This window comes from Hypanus sabinus, chromosome 1 (assembly GCF_030144855.1).
Source record: "Hypanus sabinus isolate sHypSab1 chromosome 1, sHypSab1.hap1, whole genome shotgun sequence".
NCBI lineage: Eukaryota > Metazoa > Chordata > Chondrichthyes > Myliobatiformes > Dasyatidae > Hypanus > Hypanus sabinus.
In genome coordinates, this window is record NC_082706.1 from 204763596 (window position 1) to 204783547 (window position 19952).

Sequence of the window (19952 nt, forward strand, 5' to 3'; positions counted from 1 at the left end):
AAAACTGTTCACCTGGTGCAGTGTCGATCAGCTACACAAGGGCACGCGACTGACACCAGTTAGAAACTATTCAGCAAGTTTTCAGTGCCCAATTAAGCGTCATAGTGCCCCAAATAAACAAACTGAATCTAGGTTATTTTCTCAATTAGTTTTTGTTCTTTAAGAGTTGTCCCAAATAAGTGGACAACTAACCAATGGTCCAATTAACCAGAATCCTCTGTATTTTAAACCAGCCCTCTCGAGGAGACAAAATATGCAATAAGCTTCACAATAAAGTGTTATATAGAAGGTATATGCTGTTTCTGTTCAAGAGCAGTTACATCAAAGCTGGAAAAGATTTACAGCAATTTCAAAGCATGTTTTTCTTGCATTTCTTTTACATTCTTGAGAGTTCTACTTTTAGAGTGACTATAATAAATCAGTTTTTTCTGCGCAGATTAGAAAAAGATTTTGAACCCAAACATAAAAAGATAATTACTTTATAGACTCGGATTGAAATAGTACATTTTAAACAAGTAGGACAAGCACTTAAAAATAACTTGCAGGAAATGGCCACCTACTCCATTAAGCCTGCAATTCAATCACATCTGGAACATTCTCATCCTATTCTGAGCAGCAAAACAATTGCCCAAGAATAATGAAAAATCAGAAAAAAAATAATTTGGGAAACTGTTCCCAAACACACTTATTCCTCATCCTACCACTACCTCAATAACAGCCAATCACACTTGGTTCTGGAGATCGTATGACCATACACATGCTAATAGTTAATCTCCACTTCATGAGGTGATCAAGTCAGGAAGCACCTCATATAGTTGAAGGTTTCCCACATCTTGCCACGGCATAGGTAATTGTGCGGGAAGCTTCCACACTCTCCCAAACTTGAGTACAACTGTAGAAGATTTTGCGTGTGACGGCAGAATAACATAGTGATTAGCGTAATGCCAATACAGCACCAGTGACCAGGATTCAATGCCTGCCATTGACTGCAAGGAGTTTGTACGTTCTCTCCGTGATGGATGTGGGTTTCCTTCGGGTGCTCCAGTTCCCTTCCGCAGTCCAAAAACATACCGGTTAGTAGGTTAATCATTCACATTGTGTAATTGGGTGGGAAGAGCCTGTAAGCACATATGTTGCAACAGTGGTATGCAGAAGAGCAGCTCTGAACGAAAAACATGAAGAAGACCTTGAAGTAGATGGGCTGCAGCAGCTAAAAGCCACAAACAAACACTCAATGGCTACTTTATTAGGTAAAGGAGGTAAAGTTCGAAGTTCAAAGTAAATTTATTATCAAAGTACAGATATAGCCCTGAGATTCATTTTCTGGTAGGCATACTCAGTTAATCCGTAATAAAATAATAACCATAATAGAATCAGTGAAAGACCACACCAATGGGGCATTCAACCAGTGTGCAAAAGGTAACAAACTGCGCAAATACATAAAGAAAGCAATAATAATACATAAATAAGCAATAACTATCATGACCATGAGATGAAGAGTTCTTGAAAGTGAGTCCATAGAAGTGGGAACTTCTCAATGATAGGGCAAGTGAAGTCATCCCCCTCTGGTTCAGGAGCCTGATGGCTGAGGGGTAATAACTATTCCTGAACCTAATGGTGTGAGTCGTGAGGCCCCTGTACCTTCTTCCTGATGGCAGCAGTGAGAAGAGAGTATGGCCTGGATGGTGGGGGGCCTGATGATGGATGCTGCTTTCCTGCAACAATGTGTTGTATCAAGATTCAGATTTATTTATTACATGTACACTGAAACATAGTGAAATAAATTGTTTAACAACCAACACACCTGAGGGCAGCCCGCATGTGCCACACATGCCATCGCAAAACAGCAAGCCCAGGATGTTCGACAGAAAAACGACGCAGAACACAACAAACAGCAAAACAACAACAGTAAAACAAGCCTTGTTCCTCCCTCCCACCCCCAGCAGGCCTCTGAGACTCCAGTCTCCAGGCTTCAACTCCTGGACTTTTACAACTATATGACACTGATTTTGGAGGTAAGTTCATGGAAAGGCTTCAGAATGGAGCATCATGAAGCAAACCAAACAGTCTAAAACAAGAGAAATCTGCAGACTCTAGAAATCCAAGCAACTCACAAAAAATCCTGGAGCAACTCAGCAGGCCAGGCACCATCTATAGAAAAGAGTTTCGGGCCAAAACCCTTCAGCAGGACTGGAGAAAAAAAAAAGATGAGGAGTAGATTGAAGAGGTGGGGGTGCCGAGAAAGAAACACAAGGTGATAGGTGAAACCAGGTGGGGGAGGGAGGAGAAGTAAAGAGTGGGGAAATTGATTGGTGAAAGAGATATAGGGCTGGAGAAGGGGGAATCTGATAGGAGAGGACAGAAGGTCATGAAAAGGGGGGAAAAGGACCACCAGAGGGAGGCAATATGGTAAGACAGCGAAAAGGGGATGGGGAATGGTGAAGGGCAAGGGGGATTATTGGAAGTTCGAGAAGTTGATGTTCATGCCATCAGGTTGGAGGCTACCCGGGTGGAATATAAGGTGTTGTTCCTCCAATCTGAGTGTGGCCTCATCACGACAGTTGAGGAGGTCATGGATTGACATATTGGAATGGGAATGGGAAGTGGCATTAAAGTGGGTAGCCAGAGGGAGATCCCACTTCTTCTGGCGGACAGAGCATAAGTGCTTGGCGAAATGGTCTCACAATCTACGCCAGGTCTCACCAATAAACAGGAGGCCACATCAGGAGCCCCAGACACAGTATACGACCCCAACAGACTCACAGATTTAGTGTTGCCTCACCTAGAAGGACCGTTTGGGGCACTGAATGGTAGTGAGGAAGGAGGTGTAGCTCCTCCAGCATTTTGAGTGTGTTTCCAAGAACAGTCTATTTTAGCACAAACAAGAGAAAATTTGCAGATGCTGGAAATCCAAGCAACACATACAAAATGCTGGAGGAACTCAGCAGGCCAGGCAGCATCTATGGAAAAGAGTACAGTCAACATTTTGGGTAGAAACCCTTCAGCAGGACTGGAGAAAGAAAGATCAGGAGTAGAGTTAGAAGGTGGAGGGACAGTCTATTTTAGACTTTTTTTCTTAAATGAGACAGAATTAATTAATATTCTCATAATAAGGGAATCCTAAAGCAAGATATAATAAAATCTTACATTCAGTACTAAGGAATAGATAGAGTGGATGGGGAATCTAGGACGAGAAGGCACAGCCTCAAAATACAAGGACATCTCTTTAGAACAGAGTTGAGGAGGAATTTCTTTAGCCAGAGGGGTGGGAAATCGGTGGAATTCATTAACATTGATGGCTGTGGAGGCCAAGTCATTGGGTATATTTAAAGAAGTGATCGAAAGGATAGGTTCTTGATTGGTCGGGTGTCAAAGGTTACAGGGAGAAGGCAAGAGGATGCAAATTGCTGATTGTCAACGCAAATGACACATTTCACTGGATATCTCAATGTACATGTGATAGATAAAGCTAAATCTGGTATTGAAAAGCACTTCAACACATCCCAATGTAGAAAGAAGTGCCATATAAAAACAAGTTTGATAGCTCTGAGCCTGTAGTCACTGGAGTTTACGTGAATTGAGAGGGGGGATCTCATTATAACCTATCGAGTGGACATAGAGAGGGTATTTCCTATAGAAGGCACAGCCTCAGAATAGATGGACTACCATTTAGAACAGAGACGAGGAGGAATTTATCCAGAGGATAGTGAATCTGTGGAATTCATTGCTGCAGAGGGCTGTGGAGACCAAGTCACTGGGTATCGTTAAAGAGGAGGTTGATAGGTTCTTATTTAGTCAGGACGTTTAAGGTTACAGGCAGAAGGCAGAAGAATGGGATTGAGAAGGATAATAAATCGGCCATGATGGAATTGCAGGGCAAACTTGATGGGCTGAATGGCCTAATTCTGCTACTATGTCTTATGATCTAAGTCTCCTAACTGCTCAAGATTCAAAATATATTTATTATCAAAGTATGTATGCAGTATATAATCCTAAGATTCCTCTTCAGAAAGGACAACTGCAGAATTTAAACTCTTATCTAGTCGGCATTATGAATGGATAAGCTATAAATACGTTATCTGAAAAGAAAGTTCAAATAATTTCTTACCTGTAATTGAACAGTATACAATGTGTGGGGCAATCGCTTCTATGTCTTTGTATCCAAGGCCCATTTCTGCCAGTTTCCCAGAAACATAATTTTCAATCAATACATCGCAAACAGATGCCAACTGCAGGGCACAAATCAAAGACATGTTTTGTAATTATTACAGACTTATTACAGATCTATAAAAATAGCGAACATTACATTTTGAATAAACATTAAATGGTGCATATCCTCCATCCACGATGGCACTGGTGTAACATGGTGACATTTTGCAGGCAGTTTACAAAGCTTCTAAATATACCTACTCTATGTCAGGATGCTGTTTATTGACTACTGCTCAGCATTTAACATTATTATTCCAATAGTTCTGATCAAAAAGCTACAGAACCTGAGCCTCTGTACTTCCTTCTGCAATTGTGATCCTCAACTTTCTAACTAGAAGACCATAATCCGTGTGGATTAGAAATAACATCTCCACCTTGCTGACAATCAACACTGGCACACTTCAGGGATGTGTGCTCAGCCCACTGCTCTGCTCTCTCTACACCTATGACTGTGTAGCTAGGCACACACAGCTCAAAAACCATCTATAAACTTGCTGACAATACAACCATTGTTGGCAGATGAGAAGATGTACAGGAGAGAGATATACCAACTGGTTGAGGTGGTGCCACAGAACAACCTTGCACTCAATGCAGGTAGACTAAAGAACTGATTGTAGATTTCAGAAAGGGTAAGACGAAGGAACATACACCAGTCCTCACAGAAGGATCAGAAGTGGAGAGAGTGAGCAATTTCAAGTTCCTGGGTATCTGTTAGAACGTAACCTGGACCCAACATGTTGATGCAGCTGTAAAGAAGGCAATAAAGTGGCTATTTCATTAGGAGTTTGAGGAGATGTGATATCTCACCAAAAACACTCAAATATTTCTACAGATGTACCTTGGAGGGCTTTCTAACTGGCTGCATCACTGTCTGGCATGGGGCAGGGGTGGAAGCGGCTACTGCAGAAGATCAAAATAAGCTGCAGAGAATTGTAAAATTAGTCAGCTCCACAATGGGCACTAGCACCTTAAGTATTCAGGACATCTTCAAGGAGTTAATACAGTTTCTACAGTTATATTAAAAGTAAGAGCATAGTGAGGGATAAAATTGGTCCCTTAGAGAATCAGGGTGGTCAGCTATGTGTGGAGCCGAGGGAGATGGGAGAGATTTTGAATGATTTCTTCTCTTCAGTATTCACTAAGGAGAAGGATATTAAATTGTGTAAGGTGTGGGAAACAATTAAGGAAGTTATGGAACCTATGACAATTAAAGAGGTGGAAGTACTGGCGCTTTTAAGAAATTTAAAAGTGGATAAATCTCCAGATCCTGACGGGATATTCCCCAGGACCTTGAGAGAAGTTTGTGTAGAGACAGCAGGAGCTCTGACGGAGATCTTTCAGATGTCATTAGAAACGGGGATTGTGCCGGAGGATTGGCGTATTGCTCATGTGGTTCCATTGTTTAAAAAGGGTTCTAGAAGTAAGCCTAGCAATTATAGTTTGACATCAGTGGTGGGTAAATTAATGGAAAGTATTCTTAGAGATAGTATTTATAATTATCTGGATAGACAGGATCTGATTAGGAGTAGCCAGCATGGATTTGTGCATGGAAGGTCATGTTTGACAAACCTTATTGAATTTTTTGAAGAAGTTATGAGGAATGTTGACGAGGGTAAGGCAGTGGATGTAGTCTATATGGACTTCAGCACGGCCTTTGACAAAGTTCCACATGGAAGGTTAGTTAAGAAGGTTCAGTCCTTAGGTATTAATGCTGGAGTAATAAAATGGATTCAACAGTGGCTAGATGGGAGATGCCAGAGAGTAGTGGTGGATAATTGTTTATCGGGATGGAGGCCGGTGACTAGCGGGGTGCCTCAGGGATCTGTTTTGGGCCCAATGTTGTTTGTAATATACATAAATGATCTGGATGATGGGGTGGTAAATTGGATTAGTAAGTATGTCGATGATACTAAGGTAGGAGGTGTTGTGGATAATGAGGTGGGTTTTCAAAGCTTGCAGGGAGATTTATGCCGGTTAGAAGAATGGGCTGAACGTTGGCAGATGGAGTTTAATGCTGAGAAGTGTGAGGTTCTACATTTTGGCAGGAATAATCCAAATAGAACATACAGGGTAAATGGTAGGGCATTGAGGAATGCAGTGGAACAGAAAGATCTAGGAATAACAGTGCATAGTTCCCTGAAGGTGGAGTCTCATGTAGATAGGGTGATGAAGAAGGCTTTTGGAATGCTGGCCTTTATAAATCAAAGCATTGAGTACAGAAATTGGGATGTAATGTTAAAATTGTACAAGACATTGGTAAGGCCAAATTTGGAATATTGTGTACAGTTCTGGTCACCGAACTATAGGAAAGATTTCAATAAATTAGAGACAGTGCAGAGACAATTTACTAGGATGTTACCTGGGTTTCAGCACTTAAGTTACAGAGAAAGGTTGAACAAGTTAAGTCTCTATTCATTGGAGCGTAGAAGGTTGAGGGGGGATTTGATCGAGGTATTTAAAATTTTGAGAGGGATAGATAGAGTTGACGTGTATAGGCTGTTTCCATTGAGAGGAGGGGAGATTCAAATGAGAGGACATGATTTGAGAGTTAGGGGGCAGAAGTCTAAGGGAAACACGAGGGGGTATTTCTTTACTCAGAGAGTGATAGCTGTGTGGAATGAGCTTCCTGTAGAAGTAGTAGAGGCCAGTTCAGTTGTGTCATTTAAGGTAAAATTGGATAGGTATATGGACAGGAAAGGAGTGGAGGGTTATGGGCTGAGTGCGGGTAGGTGGGACGAGGTGAGATTGAGGGTTCGGCACGGACTAGGAGGGCCGAGATGGCCTGTTTCCGTGCTGTGATTGTTAAATGGTTATATGAGTGGTGCCTCAGAAAGGCAGCATCCATCATTAAGGACCCCCATCACCCAGGACATGTCCTCTTCTCATTGCCACCATCAGGAAGGAGGTACTGAAGCCTGAAGGCATACACTCAACTGCAATTCACAGTTTTTATATGTATTGCAATGTACTGCTGCCAGAAAGTAAACAAATTTCATGACATCTGCCAGTGATATTAATCTAATTCTGAATTACTCTCACTGCAATCCGCAGCCTGTAATTTCCTTTTAAGTAACGTACTTCTGAACCGCCTTAACAAACTAGCAATTTTGTGATCTTCTGATAAGCTATGGACTCACTCACTTTCAAGGTCTCCAACTCATGTTGTCAAAATTAATTGCTTATGTATTAGAATTATTATTTTCTGTTTCTTTATATTTACCGTGAATGCTCACAAGTAAATGAATCTCAGGATTATATATGGTGATAAATATCTACTTTGATAATAAACTTACTTTGAACTTGATATAAGCTTCACTTCTAAATCATTGGCGTAAGCATAAACAGAAGGTTGAAGAACAACAAATTGCAAATGCCTGATTCAAACTAAAGAGATATGCTGGTGGAAATCACTACTTGCAAAAGTTGGTTGGAGTAATTGTTGAGGGAACATTGGCTCAACCATCAGGCTCTTGTACTCAACTCATCATTGAACTGTTCCAGCAACCTATGGACTCACTTTTAAGGACTCTTCATCTCATGTTCAAAGTTCATAGTACATTTTATTATCAAAGTCTCAACAATTATTGCTTATTTATGTATTATTATTCATTTTTTCTTTCTTTTTGTATTTGCACAATTAGTTTTCTTTTGCACACTGGTTGTCTGCCATGTTGGTGCAGTATTATGGTTATTGGATTTACTGAGCATGCCCACAAACTTCAGAACGCAAGGATGACGAGAAATTTCTTTAGCCAAAGGATGATGAATCTATGGAATTTTTTGTCACAAATGGGCTGTGGAGGACAATTCGCTGGGTATATTTAAAGCAGATGTTGATAGGTTCTTGATTACTATGGGTGTCAAAGGTTATGGGGAGAAGACAGAATAATGGGATTGAGAGATAAATCAGCCATGAGCAAATGGCAGAGCAGACGCAATAGGGCAAATTGCCAAATTCTGTTCTTATGTCATAACGCATTATGGTCTTAAGATTGCTGATGCACATAGATCTAACTAGACCAAGGAGATGGAGTAGTAAAGTCAAGTGCAAAGCTCCCTACCACAACAGGACATAAAAGGAGTCAATCAGCCTTCTCCACACCCCAAACCAGACAACGTGACAAGATTTTAATACCAACATCAAAGACAGAGGAAAGCTACAATCATCAGACATAACTTAGATCAGAAAAACTGAGGAAGGTGGTCCTCACCACAGCAATAAACATACATGAGCAGGAATGCAGAGGTGAGGTTTCAGGGGAGTGAAACCAATGATAAAGCAATGGACAGTAGACAGCAAACACTACTGTGGAACAAGATCAGCACAGAGCTACTAGATTATATTGAACTGTAATTACCAGACCTGGGAAAATTGTTCACCGACATGGGAAAATTGTTCACCGACCAAAACGTTTCACAATTTTGTGATTGAGTAGGTTAATACCAGTCCACAGGCAAAGAGCTCCCCATGGCTGAGCACATCCACAGGGAGCAAGCAGTACCCGTCATCAAAGAGCCCCATTATCCAGACTACACTGCCTTTTCACTACTGCCATCAGTTCAGCAACAATTTACGCGCTAACCACCAAGCTCCTGATCTTGCATGGATAATTTCACTCACTTCAACTCTGAACTGATTCCACAAACTACAGACTATCTTTTAAAGACTCTGTAACTCATGTTCTTGGTATTATTTATTTATTTATTATTGTAATTTTGCTGTTTCTTGTCTTTTGCACATTGGTTGCTTGTCAGTCTTTCTGTGGAGTTTTTCATTGATTCTATTGCATTCCTCTGTTTTACTGTAAATGCCTGCAAGACAATAAATGTCAGGGATTCTGATTCAGTGGGATATATCAGGACCAGTACATTTTGGCCCAATTAAAAGGCTGCTCCAGTTACAAAAAAGACAAACTGTTAAACTGAATAACTATTTATGTATTTAAATGATATACAAAACAAATCAGAACACTACCAATACCTCTCCAATACCAGAAAACCAAATATAAGTTCACAGTAGTTATTGACAGAGGAATTCATCTGCCTTGTTCTCTTGGTTGACTGTAAATGAACAAAATCAACACAGACACTTAGTGCAGATACTGGACTGCCTTCAGACACAACATCTTCCAAATCTTAATTTTCATTATAACATTCATGATGACTGCTGACACAGTACTTCTATAAGTCCTAAGTTGTTTAAGTAGTGGAATTGTTCCATTTTCACTCCCAGCCATTTCTGGCATCTGCAAGCCTAAATGTTTGAAACTACTGTGAGCAAAACGGTTCTGAGTTTTTTTGCTGCTTATTTTTCCCCAACTGTCATTAGTCAATAGTTTTCAATAGTTCCAGTTAACATCAGAGAATGTATGCAATCACTGCTTTTTGAACACAAACACACATAACCAATGCTATTTAAAAAATGATTGCTCTAAGCACAATTAGAGTCGAATGGCCATGAAAGTGCACACAACTGGCGTTAGTTAGAAACTGTTTGGCAAGTCTCCTCAACCCAGTCACTTAGCATGGTGTCCCAAATAGACAAAGGGAATCCCGGTTATTTTCCTGATTTATTTTTTGTACTTTAAGAGCTGTCCCAAATTAACAGCTACCCCAATTAACCAAAATCTACTGTATATTGTGACATATATACATATTTATGACATATATATATCCTCCCACAGGCAGTCAGATTGCTAAATAGCTGCTCTACCTGACTCTGCTTTGGACACTTTTAACTTGCACTAGACACTTATAACTTGTTTTTAACCAACATGTGGCTGTTGTGTTTTACTATTTATTGTTATGTTTATTATTTAGTGTTGCGTTTGTTATGTTATGATTGCACTGCTCCTGGGAAACGCTGTCTCATTCTGCCCTGCAGAGCTGATGTACGATTAGAATGACAATAAAGTTTTTGAATCTTGAATCTTTTTTTTGAATCTTGATATACATGTATTGATAATAAATCTACAGTAGTTTGAACTTTGAACGCTGTTAAACAGAACACACAGATTGAAATTTAATGCTATTAGCACAGCAGTTTGTACTAAAAAGTAGCTTGGGAGAGATAGACATTAATGCGTGTATATTTATTTGGGTTTATTGGAATAGTGGTTAGTTAGAGACCACATTATACTTACTGTGAAAGTCAGAACAATTATAGAAGGGTGCAAGAGTTGCAGTGCCATCTAGTGTCACAGCATGGTAGTACAGTAATTACTCTGTCAGCTACTGAGGCCAATGGGCCAACATGGGGGAAATGACCACTTTGCCAAGTCTTCTCAGTAGCTCAAAGATACTCTATAATAGATTTCATTATTAATCATTGACTGATGACAGCATTACAAAATCAGTTTCTTATGGAGTCCAGAGGAAGAACAAAACTGCAGAAATTCCCCTCACCAGAAATTCCCCTCAAAGGGCCTACATCATGCGGTATCTAGAGCACAGATTTGTTCTTCAGTGTTTTCAAATGCCAGGAAATGACTGCAAAGGCATAAGGTGACAATAGACAATAGGTGCAGGAGTAGGCCATTCAGCCCTTCGAGCCAGCACCGCCATTCAATGTGATCATGGCTGATCATCCACAATCAGTACCCCGTTCCTGCCTTCTACCCATATCCCTTGAGTCTGCTATCTTTAAGAGCTCTATCTAACTCTTTCTTGAAAGCATCCAGAGAATTGGCCTCCACTGCCTTCTGAGGCAGAGCATTCCATAGATCCATAACTGGCTGAAAAAGTTTTTCCTCAACTCTGTTCTAAATGGCCTACCCCTTATTCTTAAACTGTGGCCTCTGGTTCTGGACTCCCCCAACATCAGGAACATGTTTCCTGCCTCTAGCATGTCCAATCCCTTAATAATCTTATATGTTTCAATCAGATCCCCTCTCATCCTTCTAAATTCCAATGTATACAAGCCCAGTTGCTCCAATCTTTCAACATATGACAGTCCCGCCATCCCGGGAATCAACCTCGTGAAGCTACGCTGCACTCCCTCAATAGCAAGAATGTCCTTCCTCAAACTTGGAGACCAAAACTGAACACAATACTCCAGGAGTGGTCTCACCAGGACCCTGTACAACTACAGAAGGATCTCTTTGCTCCTATACTCAACTCCCCTTGTTCTTGCCACCAAAGTGGATAACCTCACATTTATCCACATTAAACTGCATCTGCCATGCATCTGCCCACTCACCCAACCTATCCAAATCACCCTGCATTCTCCTAACATCCTCCTCATATTTCATATTGCCACCCAACTTTGTGTCATCTGCAAATTTGCTAATGTTACTTTTAATCCCTTCATCTAAATCATTAATGCATATTGTAAATAGCTGTGGTCCCAGCACTGAGCCTTGTGGTACCCCACTACTCAGTGCCGGCCATTCTGAAAAGGACCCGTTAATCCCTACTCTTTGTTTCCTGTCTGCCAACCAATTTTCTATCCATATCAGTACCCTACCCCCAATATCATGTGCTCTAATTTTGCCTACTAAACTCCTATGTGGGACCGTATCAAAGGCTTTCTGAAAGTCCAGGTACACTACAGCCACTGGCTCTCCCTTGTCTATTTTCATAGTTACATCCTCAAAAAATTCCAGAAGATTGGTCAAGCATGATTTCCCCTTTGTAAATCCATGCTGACCCAGACCAATCCTGTTACTGCTATCCAAATGTGCCGCTATTTCATTTTTTATAATTGATTCCAGCATCTTCCCCACCACTGATGTCAGGCTAACTGGTCTATAATTCCCTGTTTTCTCTCTCCCTTCTTTCTTAAAAAGTTGGATAACATTAGCTACCCTCCAATCCTCAGGAACTGATCCTGACTCTATAAAGCATTGGAAAATGATGATCAATGCATCCACGATTTCTAGAGCCTCCTCCTTAAGTACCCTGATATGCAGACCATCAGGCCCTGGGGATTTATCAGCCTTCAGGCCCATCAGTTTACCCAACAGCATGTTTTGCTTAATGTGAATTTCCTTCAGTTCCTCCATTACCCTAGGTCCTCTGGCCACTATTACATCTGGGAGATTGCTTGTGTCTTCCCTAGTGAAGACAGATCCAAATTACCTGTTCAACTCATATGCCATTTCCTTGTTCCCCATAATAAATTCACCCCTTTCTGCATTCAAGCCCAACTTTGGTCTTAACTAATTTTTTCCTCTTCACATACCTAAAGAAGCTTTTACTATCCTCCTTTATATTCTTGGCTAGCTTAACTTCGTACCTCATCTTTTCAACCTGTATTGCCTTTTTAGTTACCTTCTGTTGCTCTTTAAAAGTTTCCCAATCCTCTGGCTTCCCGCTCATCTTTGCTATGTTATACTTCTTCTCTTTTATTGTTAAACTGTCTTTGACTTCCCTTGTCAGCCACGGTCACCACCTACTCCCCTTAGAATCTTTCTTCCTCTTTGGAATAAACTGATCCTGCACCTTCTGTATTATTCCCAGAAATACCTGCCATTGTTGTTTCACTGGCATCCCTGCTAGAGTATCCTTCCAGTCAACTTTGGCTAGTTCCTCCCTCATGGCTCCATAGTCCCCTTTATTCAACTGCAATACTGACACTTCCGATTTTCCCTTCTCCTTCTCAGATTGTAGATTAAAATTTATCATATTATGGTCACTACCACCTAATGGCTCCTTTACCTCGAGTTCCCTTATCAAATCTGGTTCATTACACAACACTAGATCCAGAATTGCCTTCTCCCTGGTAGGCTCCAGTACAAGCTGCTCTAAGAATCCATCTCGGAGGCACTCCACAAACTCCCTTTCTTGGGGTCCAGTACCAACCTGATTTTCCCAGTCTACCTGCATGTTGAAATCCCCCATTACAACCGTAGCATTACCTTTGCGACATGCTAATTTTAGCTCTTGATTCAACTTGCACCCTATATCCAGGCTACTATTTGGGGGCCTGTAGATAACTCCCATTAGGGTCTTTTTGCCCTTACAATTTCTCAGTTCTATCCATACTGGTTCTACATCTCCTGATTCTACGTCACCCTTCGCAAGGGACTGAATTTCATTCCTCACCAGCAGATCCAATCCACCCCCTCTGCCCACCTGTCTGTCCTTTCGATAGGACGTATACCCTTGAATATTCATTTCCCAGCCCTGGTCCTCTTGCAGCCATGTGTCTGCTATTCATACAACATCATACTTGCCAATTTCCAACTGAGCCTCAAGCTCATCCACTTTATTTCTTATACTTTGTGCATTCATATATAATACTTTTAATCCATTACTCCCCTCGCTTCTCACATCGATCTCTATTGCACTTAGCCATACTCTCCAATCCCTTCCTGAGCTTTCTGTTGACTTTCTTTCCTTATTCTCTCTTTCCCTTTAACTCCATCTTTATATTTCCAGTTTGTCTGCTCCCCCCCCCCCACTTAATAGTTTAAACACACCTGTGTAGCAGTGGCAAACCTGCCTGCCAGAACGCTGGTTCCCCCGCTTGTTAAGGTGCAACCCGTCTCCTTTGTAGAACTATAGAACCGTAGAACATTACAGCACAGAAACAGGCCTTTTGGCCTTTCTTGGCTGTGCCAAACCATTTTTCTGCCTAGTCCCACTGACCTGCACCTGGGACATATCCCTCCATACCCCTCTCATCCAAATACCTGCCCAAGTTTTTCTTAAATGTTATAAGTGAGATCGCATTTACCACTTTATCTGGCAGCTCATTCCACATTCCCACCACTCTCTGTGTGAAGAAGCCCCCCCTAATGTTCCCTTTAAACTTTTCCCCCTTCACCCTTAACCCATGACCTCTGTTTTTTTTTCTCCCCTGGCCTCAGTGGAAAAAGCCTGCTTGCATTCACTCTATCTATACCCATCATAATTTTATATACCTCTATCAAATCACCCCTCATTCTCCTACGCTCCAGGGAATAAAGTCCTAACCTATTCAACCTTTCTCTGTAACTCAGTTTCTCAAGTCCCAGCAACATCCTTGTAAACCTTCTCTGCACTCTTTCAACCTTATTAATATCCTTCCTGTAATTAGGTGATCAAAACTGCACACAATACTCCAAATTTGGTCTCACCAATGTCTTCTACAACCTCACCATTACATTCCAACTCTTATACTCAATACTTTGACTTATAAAGGCCAATGTACCAAAAGCTCTCTTTACAATCCTATCTACTTGTGAAGCCGCTTTTAGGGAATTATGTATCTGTACTCCCAGATCCCTCTGTTCTACTGCACTCCTCAGTGTCCTACCATTTACCTTGTACGTTCTACCTTTGTTTGACCTTCCGAAGAGCAATACCTCACACTTGTCTGCATTAAACTCCATCTTCCATTTTTCTGCCCATTCCTCTAACTGGTCCAAATCCCTCTGCAAGCTTTGAAAACCTTCCTCACTGTCCACTACACCTCCAATCTTTGTATCATCAGCAAATTTGCTGATCCAATTTGTCACATTATCATCCAGATCATTGATATAGATGACAAATAACAATGGACCCAGCACTGATCCCTGTGACACACCACTAGTCACAGGCCTCCACTCAGAGTAGCAATCCTCCACTACCACTCTCTGGCTTCTTCCATTGAGCCAATGACTAATCCAATTTACTACCTCTCCATGCATACCTAGCGACTGAATCTTCCTAATTAACCTCCCATGTGGGACCTTGTCAAAGGCCTTACTGAAGTCCATGTATACAACATCCACTGCTTTCCCTTCATCCACTTTCCTGGTATCTTCCTTAAAAGACTCTAATAGATTGGTTAAACATAACCTACCATGCACAAAGCCATGCTGACTGTTTCTAATAAGTCCCTGTCCATCCAAATACTTGTAGATCCTATCTCTTAGTATTCCTTCCAATAATTTACCTACTACCGATGTCAAACTTACCGGCCTATAATTTCCCAGCTTACTTTTTGAGCCTTTTTTAAACAACGGAACTACATGAGCTATCCTCCTATCCTCCAGGAAGCAAGAGTGGGAGTAAATGGGACCTTTTCAGAATGGCAGGCAGTGACTAGTGGGGTACTGCAAGGCTCAGTGCTGGGACCCGAGTTGTTTACAATATATATTAATGATTTAGACGAGGGAATTAAATGCAGCTTCTCCAAGTTTGCGGATGACACGAAGCTGGGCGGTGGTGTTAGCTGTGAGGAGGATGCTAAGAGGATGCAGGGTGACTTGGATAGGTTAGGTGAGTGGGCAAATTCATGGCAGATGCAATTTAATGTGGACAAATGTGAGGTTATCCACTTTGGTTGCAAGAACAGGAAAACAGATTATTATCTGGATGGTGGCCGATTAGGAAAAGGGGAGGTGCAACGAGACCTGGGTGTCATTGTACACCAGTCATTGAAGGTGGGCATGCAGGTACAGCAGGCAGTGAAAAAGGCAAATGGTATGTTGACATTCTTAGCAAAAGGATTTGAGAACAGGAGCAGGGAGGTTCAACTGCAGTTGTACAAGGCCTTGGTGAGACCGCACCTGGAGTATTGTGTGCAGTTTTGGTCCCCTAATCTGAGGAAAGACATTCTTGACATAGAGGGAGTACAGAGAAGGTTCACCAGATTGATTCCTGGGATGGCAGGACTTTCATATGAAGAAAGACTGGATCGACTAGGCTTATACTCACTAGAATTTAGAAGATTGAGGGGGGATCTTATTGAAACATATAAAATTCTAAAGTGATTGGATAGGCTAGATCAGGGGTGGGCAAACTTTTTGACTTTTGGGCCACAAAGGGTTCTAAAATTTGACAGGGGGGCCGGACCAGGAGCAGATGGACGGAGTGTTTTGGTAATACACCTCATAAGAGAAATAAAATATCATGGGATATGTAGAAAACATGTGCTTTAATTTCAATTGAAAATGAACAAATGCATTACAACAAAATATCTGTCTTTGAAGTCCCATGGTATTTAGCTATTTATTGAAATGACTTTTAAAACACTGAAAATTAAATGAATAAAATACAGCTTTTTTTAATAGTAACAGTTATTATTTTAAAGCACTGAAAATTCTGTTATCCTTCAAGATATTATCATCATCACTCTCCTCCTGACTGTCTTTATTTCAAAAACGGTAGGAGATGCAGGTCTACTTGTCCTGCTCCTTCTTATTCAATTGTCCCCTGTGCCAAAACTCAACAACGACCAGCACAAAGACAGAACAGTGACAGCGCGCCAGTATGCGGAGCGCGTTATTTGATCTGGAGCGCATTTTTTTTATTTTGAGAACGTACGTGCACCTGCGCACTACTCATGTCCATCACTTAACAGAAATGACATGTAACATGTAAGGCTTATTGAAAAAAATAGTTTCAAATGCATTTTTTACATAATACAACGAAGAAACTTATTTTAAATTTCAGTGGGAACAGTGTTGTTGGTCTCCCTTTTTAGCCAGCGATCAAAGTCTGGATTTAGTTTTGTTGTGGCGATTCTCAGGATGGATCTGAGGTGTTGGTCAGTTAACTTGGATCTGTGGCTGGCTTTGTTGATGTTCATGACGCTGAACGCCTGTTCATACAAATAGGTCGAGCCGAACAAAGAGTAAAGCGCAAATGTAATACGCTGCACCTCAACAAAGGTCAATGTATATAGAGTGCGTCATCTATTGGGAAAATGCCAGAATTGTGGGGAAAAAACGTTAACAAGGTTTATTAATATAATTTCATCAAGTTCTGCGGGCCGGATTAAAAAGCTTAACGGGCCGCATATGGCCCCCGGGCCGTAGTTTGCCCATGCCTGGGCTAGATGCAGGAAGATTGCTTCCAATGTTGGGGAAGTCCAGAACGAGGGGTCACAGTTTAAGGATAAAGGGAAAGCCTTTTAGGACAGAGATGAGGAAAAACTTCTTCACACAGAGAGTGGTGAATCTGTGGAATTTTCTGCCACAGGAAACAGTTGAGGCCGGTTCATTGGCTATATTTAAGAGGAAGTTAGATATGGCCCTTGTGGCTAAAGGGATCGGGGGTATGGAGAGAAAGCAGGTACAGGGTTTTGAGTTGGATGATCAGCCATGATCATACTGAATGGCGGTGCAGGCTCGAAGGGCCGAAGGGCCTACTGCTGCACCTATTTTCTATGTTTCTATGTTTCTAGCACCTGACCCATGGATATCGACATTTTAAATATTTTTGCCAGGTCTCCTGTAATTTCAACACTAGTCTCCCTCAAGGTCCGAGGGAATACCCTGTCAGGTCCTGGGGATTTATCTACACTGATTTGCCTCAAAACAGCAATCACCTCCTCCTCTTTAATCTGTATAAGTTCCATGACCTCCCTACTTGTTTGCCTTGTTTCCATAGACTCCATTCCAGTTTCCTTAGTAAATACAGATGCAAAAAACCCATTTAATGTCTCTCTATTGTATAATTCATCCTTACCCCAAAACAGATCCCAGTGGTCTAAGAATCTAAAACACTGCTTGCCACACCAGCTCCTCAGCCATATATTGAGATCCCATATCTCCCTGTTCCTGCCCTCACCAGCACTAGGAATTGGAAGTAAACTGGAGATAAACACCCTGGAGGTCCTGCTTTTCAGCCTTCTTCCAAGTTCTCTGAAGTCACGCTGCAGAATTTTTTTCCTCTTCTTCCCAACGTCACTTGTGCTGACATGCGCTATCACTTCCGGCTGTTCACCTTCACCCTTGAGGATGCCCTGCAATCGGTCCGTGACGTCCTGGATCCTGGCACCAGGGAGGCAACACACCATCCTTACATCCCGCCTGTTGCTGCAGAAACCCCTTTCTGTACTTCTCACTATGGAGTACCTCTCACTATATCCCTACTACCATGGCTCTGCCTGACATCTGTCTCTTCGGCTTTGCTTCAGCGCCAATTTTTGACTCGCAGACCTGTCTGCCTCTCAGACTGGCAGTGTCTTCTATCCCGACAGCTTCCAAGAGGGTGAACCTGTTTTCAAGAGGCACATCCCCTGGGGTCCCCTGTACTTCAAGCATTCATCCCTTCTTCATCGTCGACCACCCCCCCCCCCCCCCCAAGTATCTTCGGTGTAGCGATCTCATTATAGGTCCTGTCCAGAAAACTCTCGTTTTTCAGGATGAACCTGAGGTCATCCAGTTGCCTCTCCAGTGCTTCAAAACGGTCCTTCAGGAGATGAACCTGGACACACTTTTCACTGTTGTAGCAGCCAGAGGCACCATCAGTGTCCCTGACCTCCCACATCAGGCAAGCATCACACTGAATCAGTTTACCCATCATCTCTTCACCACCTCTCACCCTCTCCAACTGTGACGTAGTCTCCTCCCTCAGCCTCCTCGCTGAAGACTCTCGAGCCAAAGACTCGCACTTTTCTCACAAGGCACTTCCCTCGACAAGGCCGCTCCCCAAGTCAAAGCCTCAAAGCTCCACTCCTTTACTGGCCCACTCACTCACTGGCTGCTCCGCTTGAGCACTCCTCTATTTATTTGTCTGAGTTTTTCAAGCTGTTTGGTCACCTGACCTCGATTGCCCAATAAGCTGCCTTCTACTGAGTCTGAGTATCAACACTTTTCAAAAAACAAAATACTGCTGTTGCTGGATATCTGAAATAAAGTGAGAAGAACTGTAAGTCATAAACACAAGGGATTCTACAGATGCTGGAAATCCAAAGTAGCACACAAAATGCTGGAGTAACTCAGCAGGTCAGGGACCATCTATGGAAAGGAATGAAGAGTCAACATTTCAGGTCTTGGCATAGGTGCTGCTGGAACTGCTGAGTTACTCCAGTATTTTGAGAGGAATACTGGAAGTCACAAGTTAGCCAGTATCCACGTGGAGAGAAAAAACCTAAAATTTCACCTCAATGACATTTCATCAGAATTGAAACTAACTGAAGATTTTAAGACTTAAAGATCAAAACGCAGGTCTCATGAAACTGCAGAAGGCAGAAGAGATTAAAAACAAAGGTGATGGGTGCATAGTGAAGGTGATGGGAGATTGACCATGATCCTGCCTGGATTAGAGAGCAAAATGATGGAAGACTCAGCAAGTTAGGCAGTGTCACGGAGGGGCATGCAGGCCAGTGGTGTGGTGGCATTTGCACCACAGACTTCAAGGATAGTGGTCCTGTGTTCAAATCCAGCTGACTCCTTGCACACTTTCCATCTGTGCTGGGTTGAGCCCTTCATGGTGAGGTTATGTGTTCTCTGATAACAGGGCAAGATGGTGGGGGGGGGGAGTCCAAGACCAGAGGGCATCTCCTCAGAAGAGGGATGTCAGACACCCTGAGCCAATAGGCTGGTCCTGGACTTATTTCCACTTGGCATGATTAACTTATTATTATTTAATTATTTATAGTTTTCTATTGCTATATTTCTTCACTATTCTTGGTGCGGCTGTAATGAAACCCAATTTCCCTTGGGATCAATAAAGTATGCCTGTCTGTCTGTCTGTCTGTTTTGAACAGTGCCGTGCCATTTGCTGACTTCCAATCTGCTGGAACCTGCCCTGAGTCCAGAGAACTTTGGTAAATTATCACCAAAACCTCTACTGTAACTTCTGCAATTTTTTTCCGTACCCTGGGATGCATTTTATCATGACCAGGGGACTTATCTATCTCCAGGCCCACAAGTTTGCTCAGCACTACCTCTTTAGTAATAGCTATTATATCGAGGTCCTCACCTCCCATCGCATCCATAACATCTCTCTTTGGCATTTTTGACGTGCTCTCCACCATGAAGACCGACACAAGATAGTCATTCAAAGCCTTTGCAATTTCCTCATTACTCAATATCAATTCCCCG

At 42.0% G+C, this 19952-nt stretch overlaps 1 protein-coding gene across 7 annotated transcripts in view; it reads right to left on the reverse strand.

Annotated features, from left to right (window-relative positions):
* sugct (succinyl-CoA:glutarate-CoA transferase) overlaps window positions 1-19952 on the reverse strand; it is a 515386-nt gene that overhangs the window by 409637 nt on the left and 85797 nt on the right. For all 7 annotated transcript variants that reach the window (XR_009514784.1, XM_059984542.1, XM_059984527.1 and 4 more), the window contains one exon: window positions 4109-4229. Coding sequence is in view for 6 of the 7 variants with exons in the window: in XM_059984542.1 (XP_059840525.1) it covers window positions 4109-4229 (121 nt within the window). In the remaining variant the exon portion in view is untranslated. The remainder of the gene's footprint in view (window positions 1-4108; window positions 4230-19952) is intronic.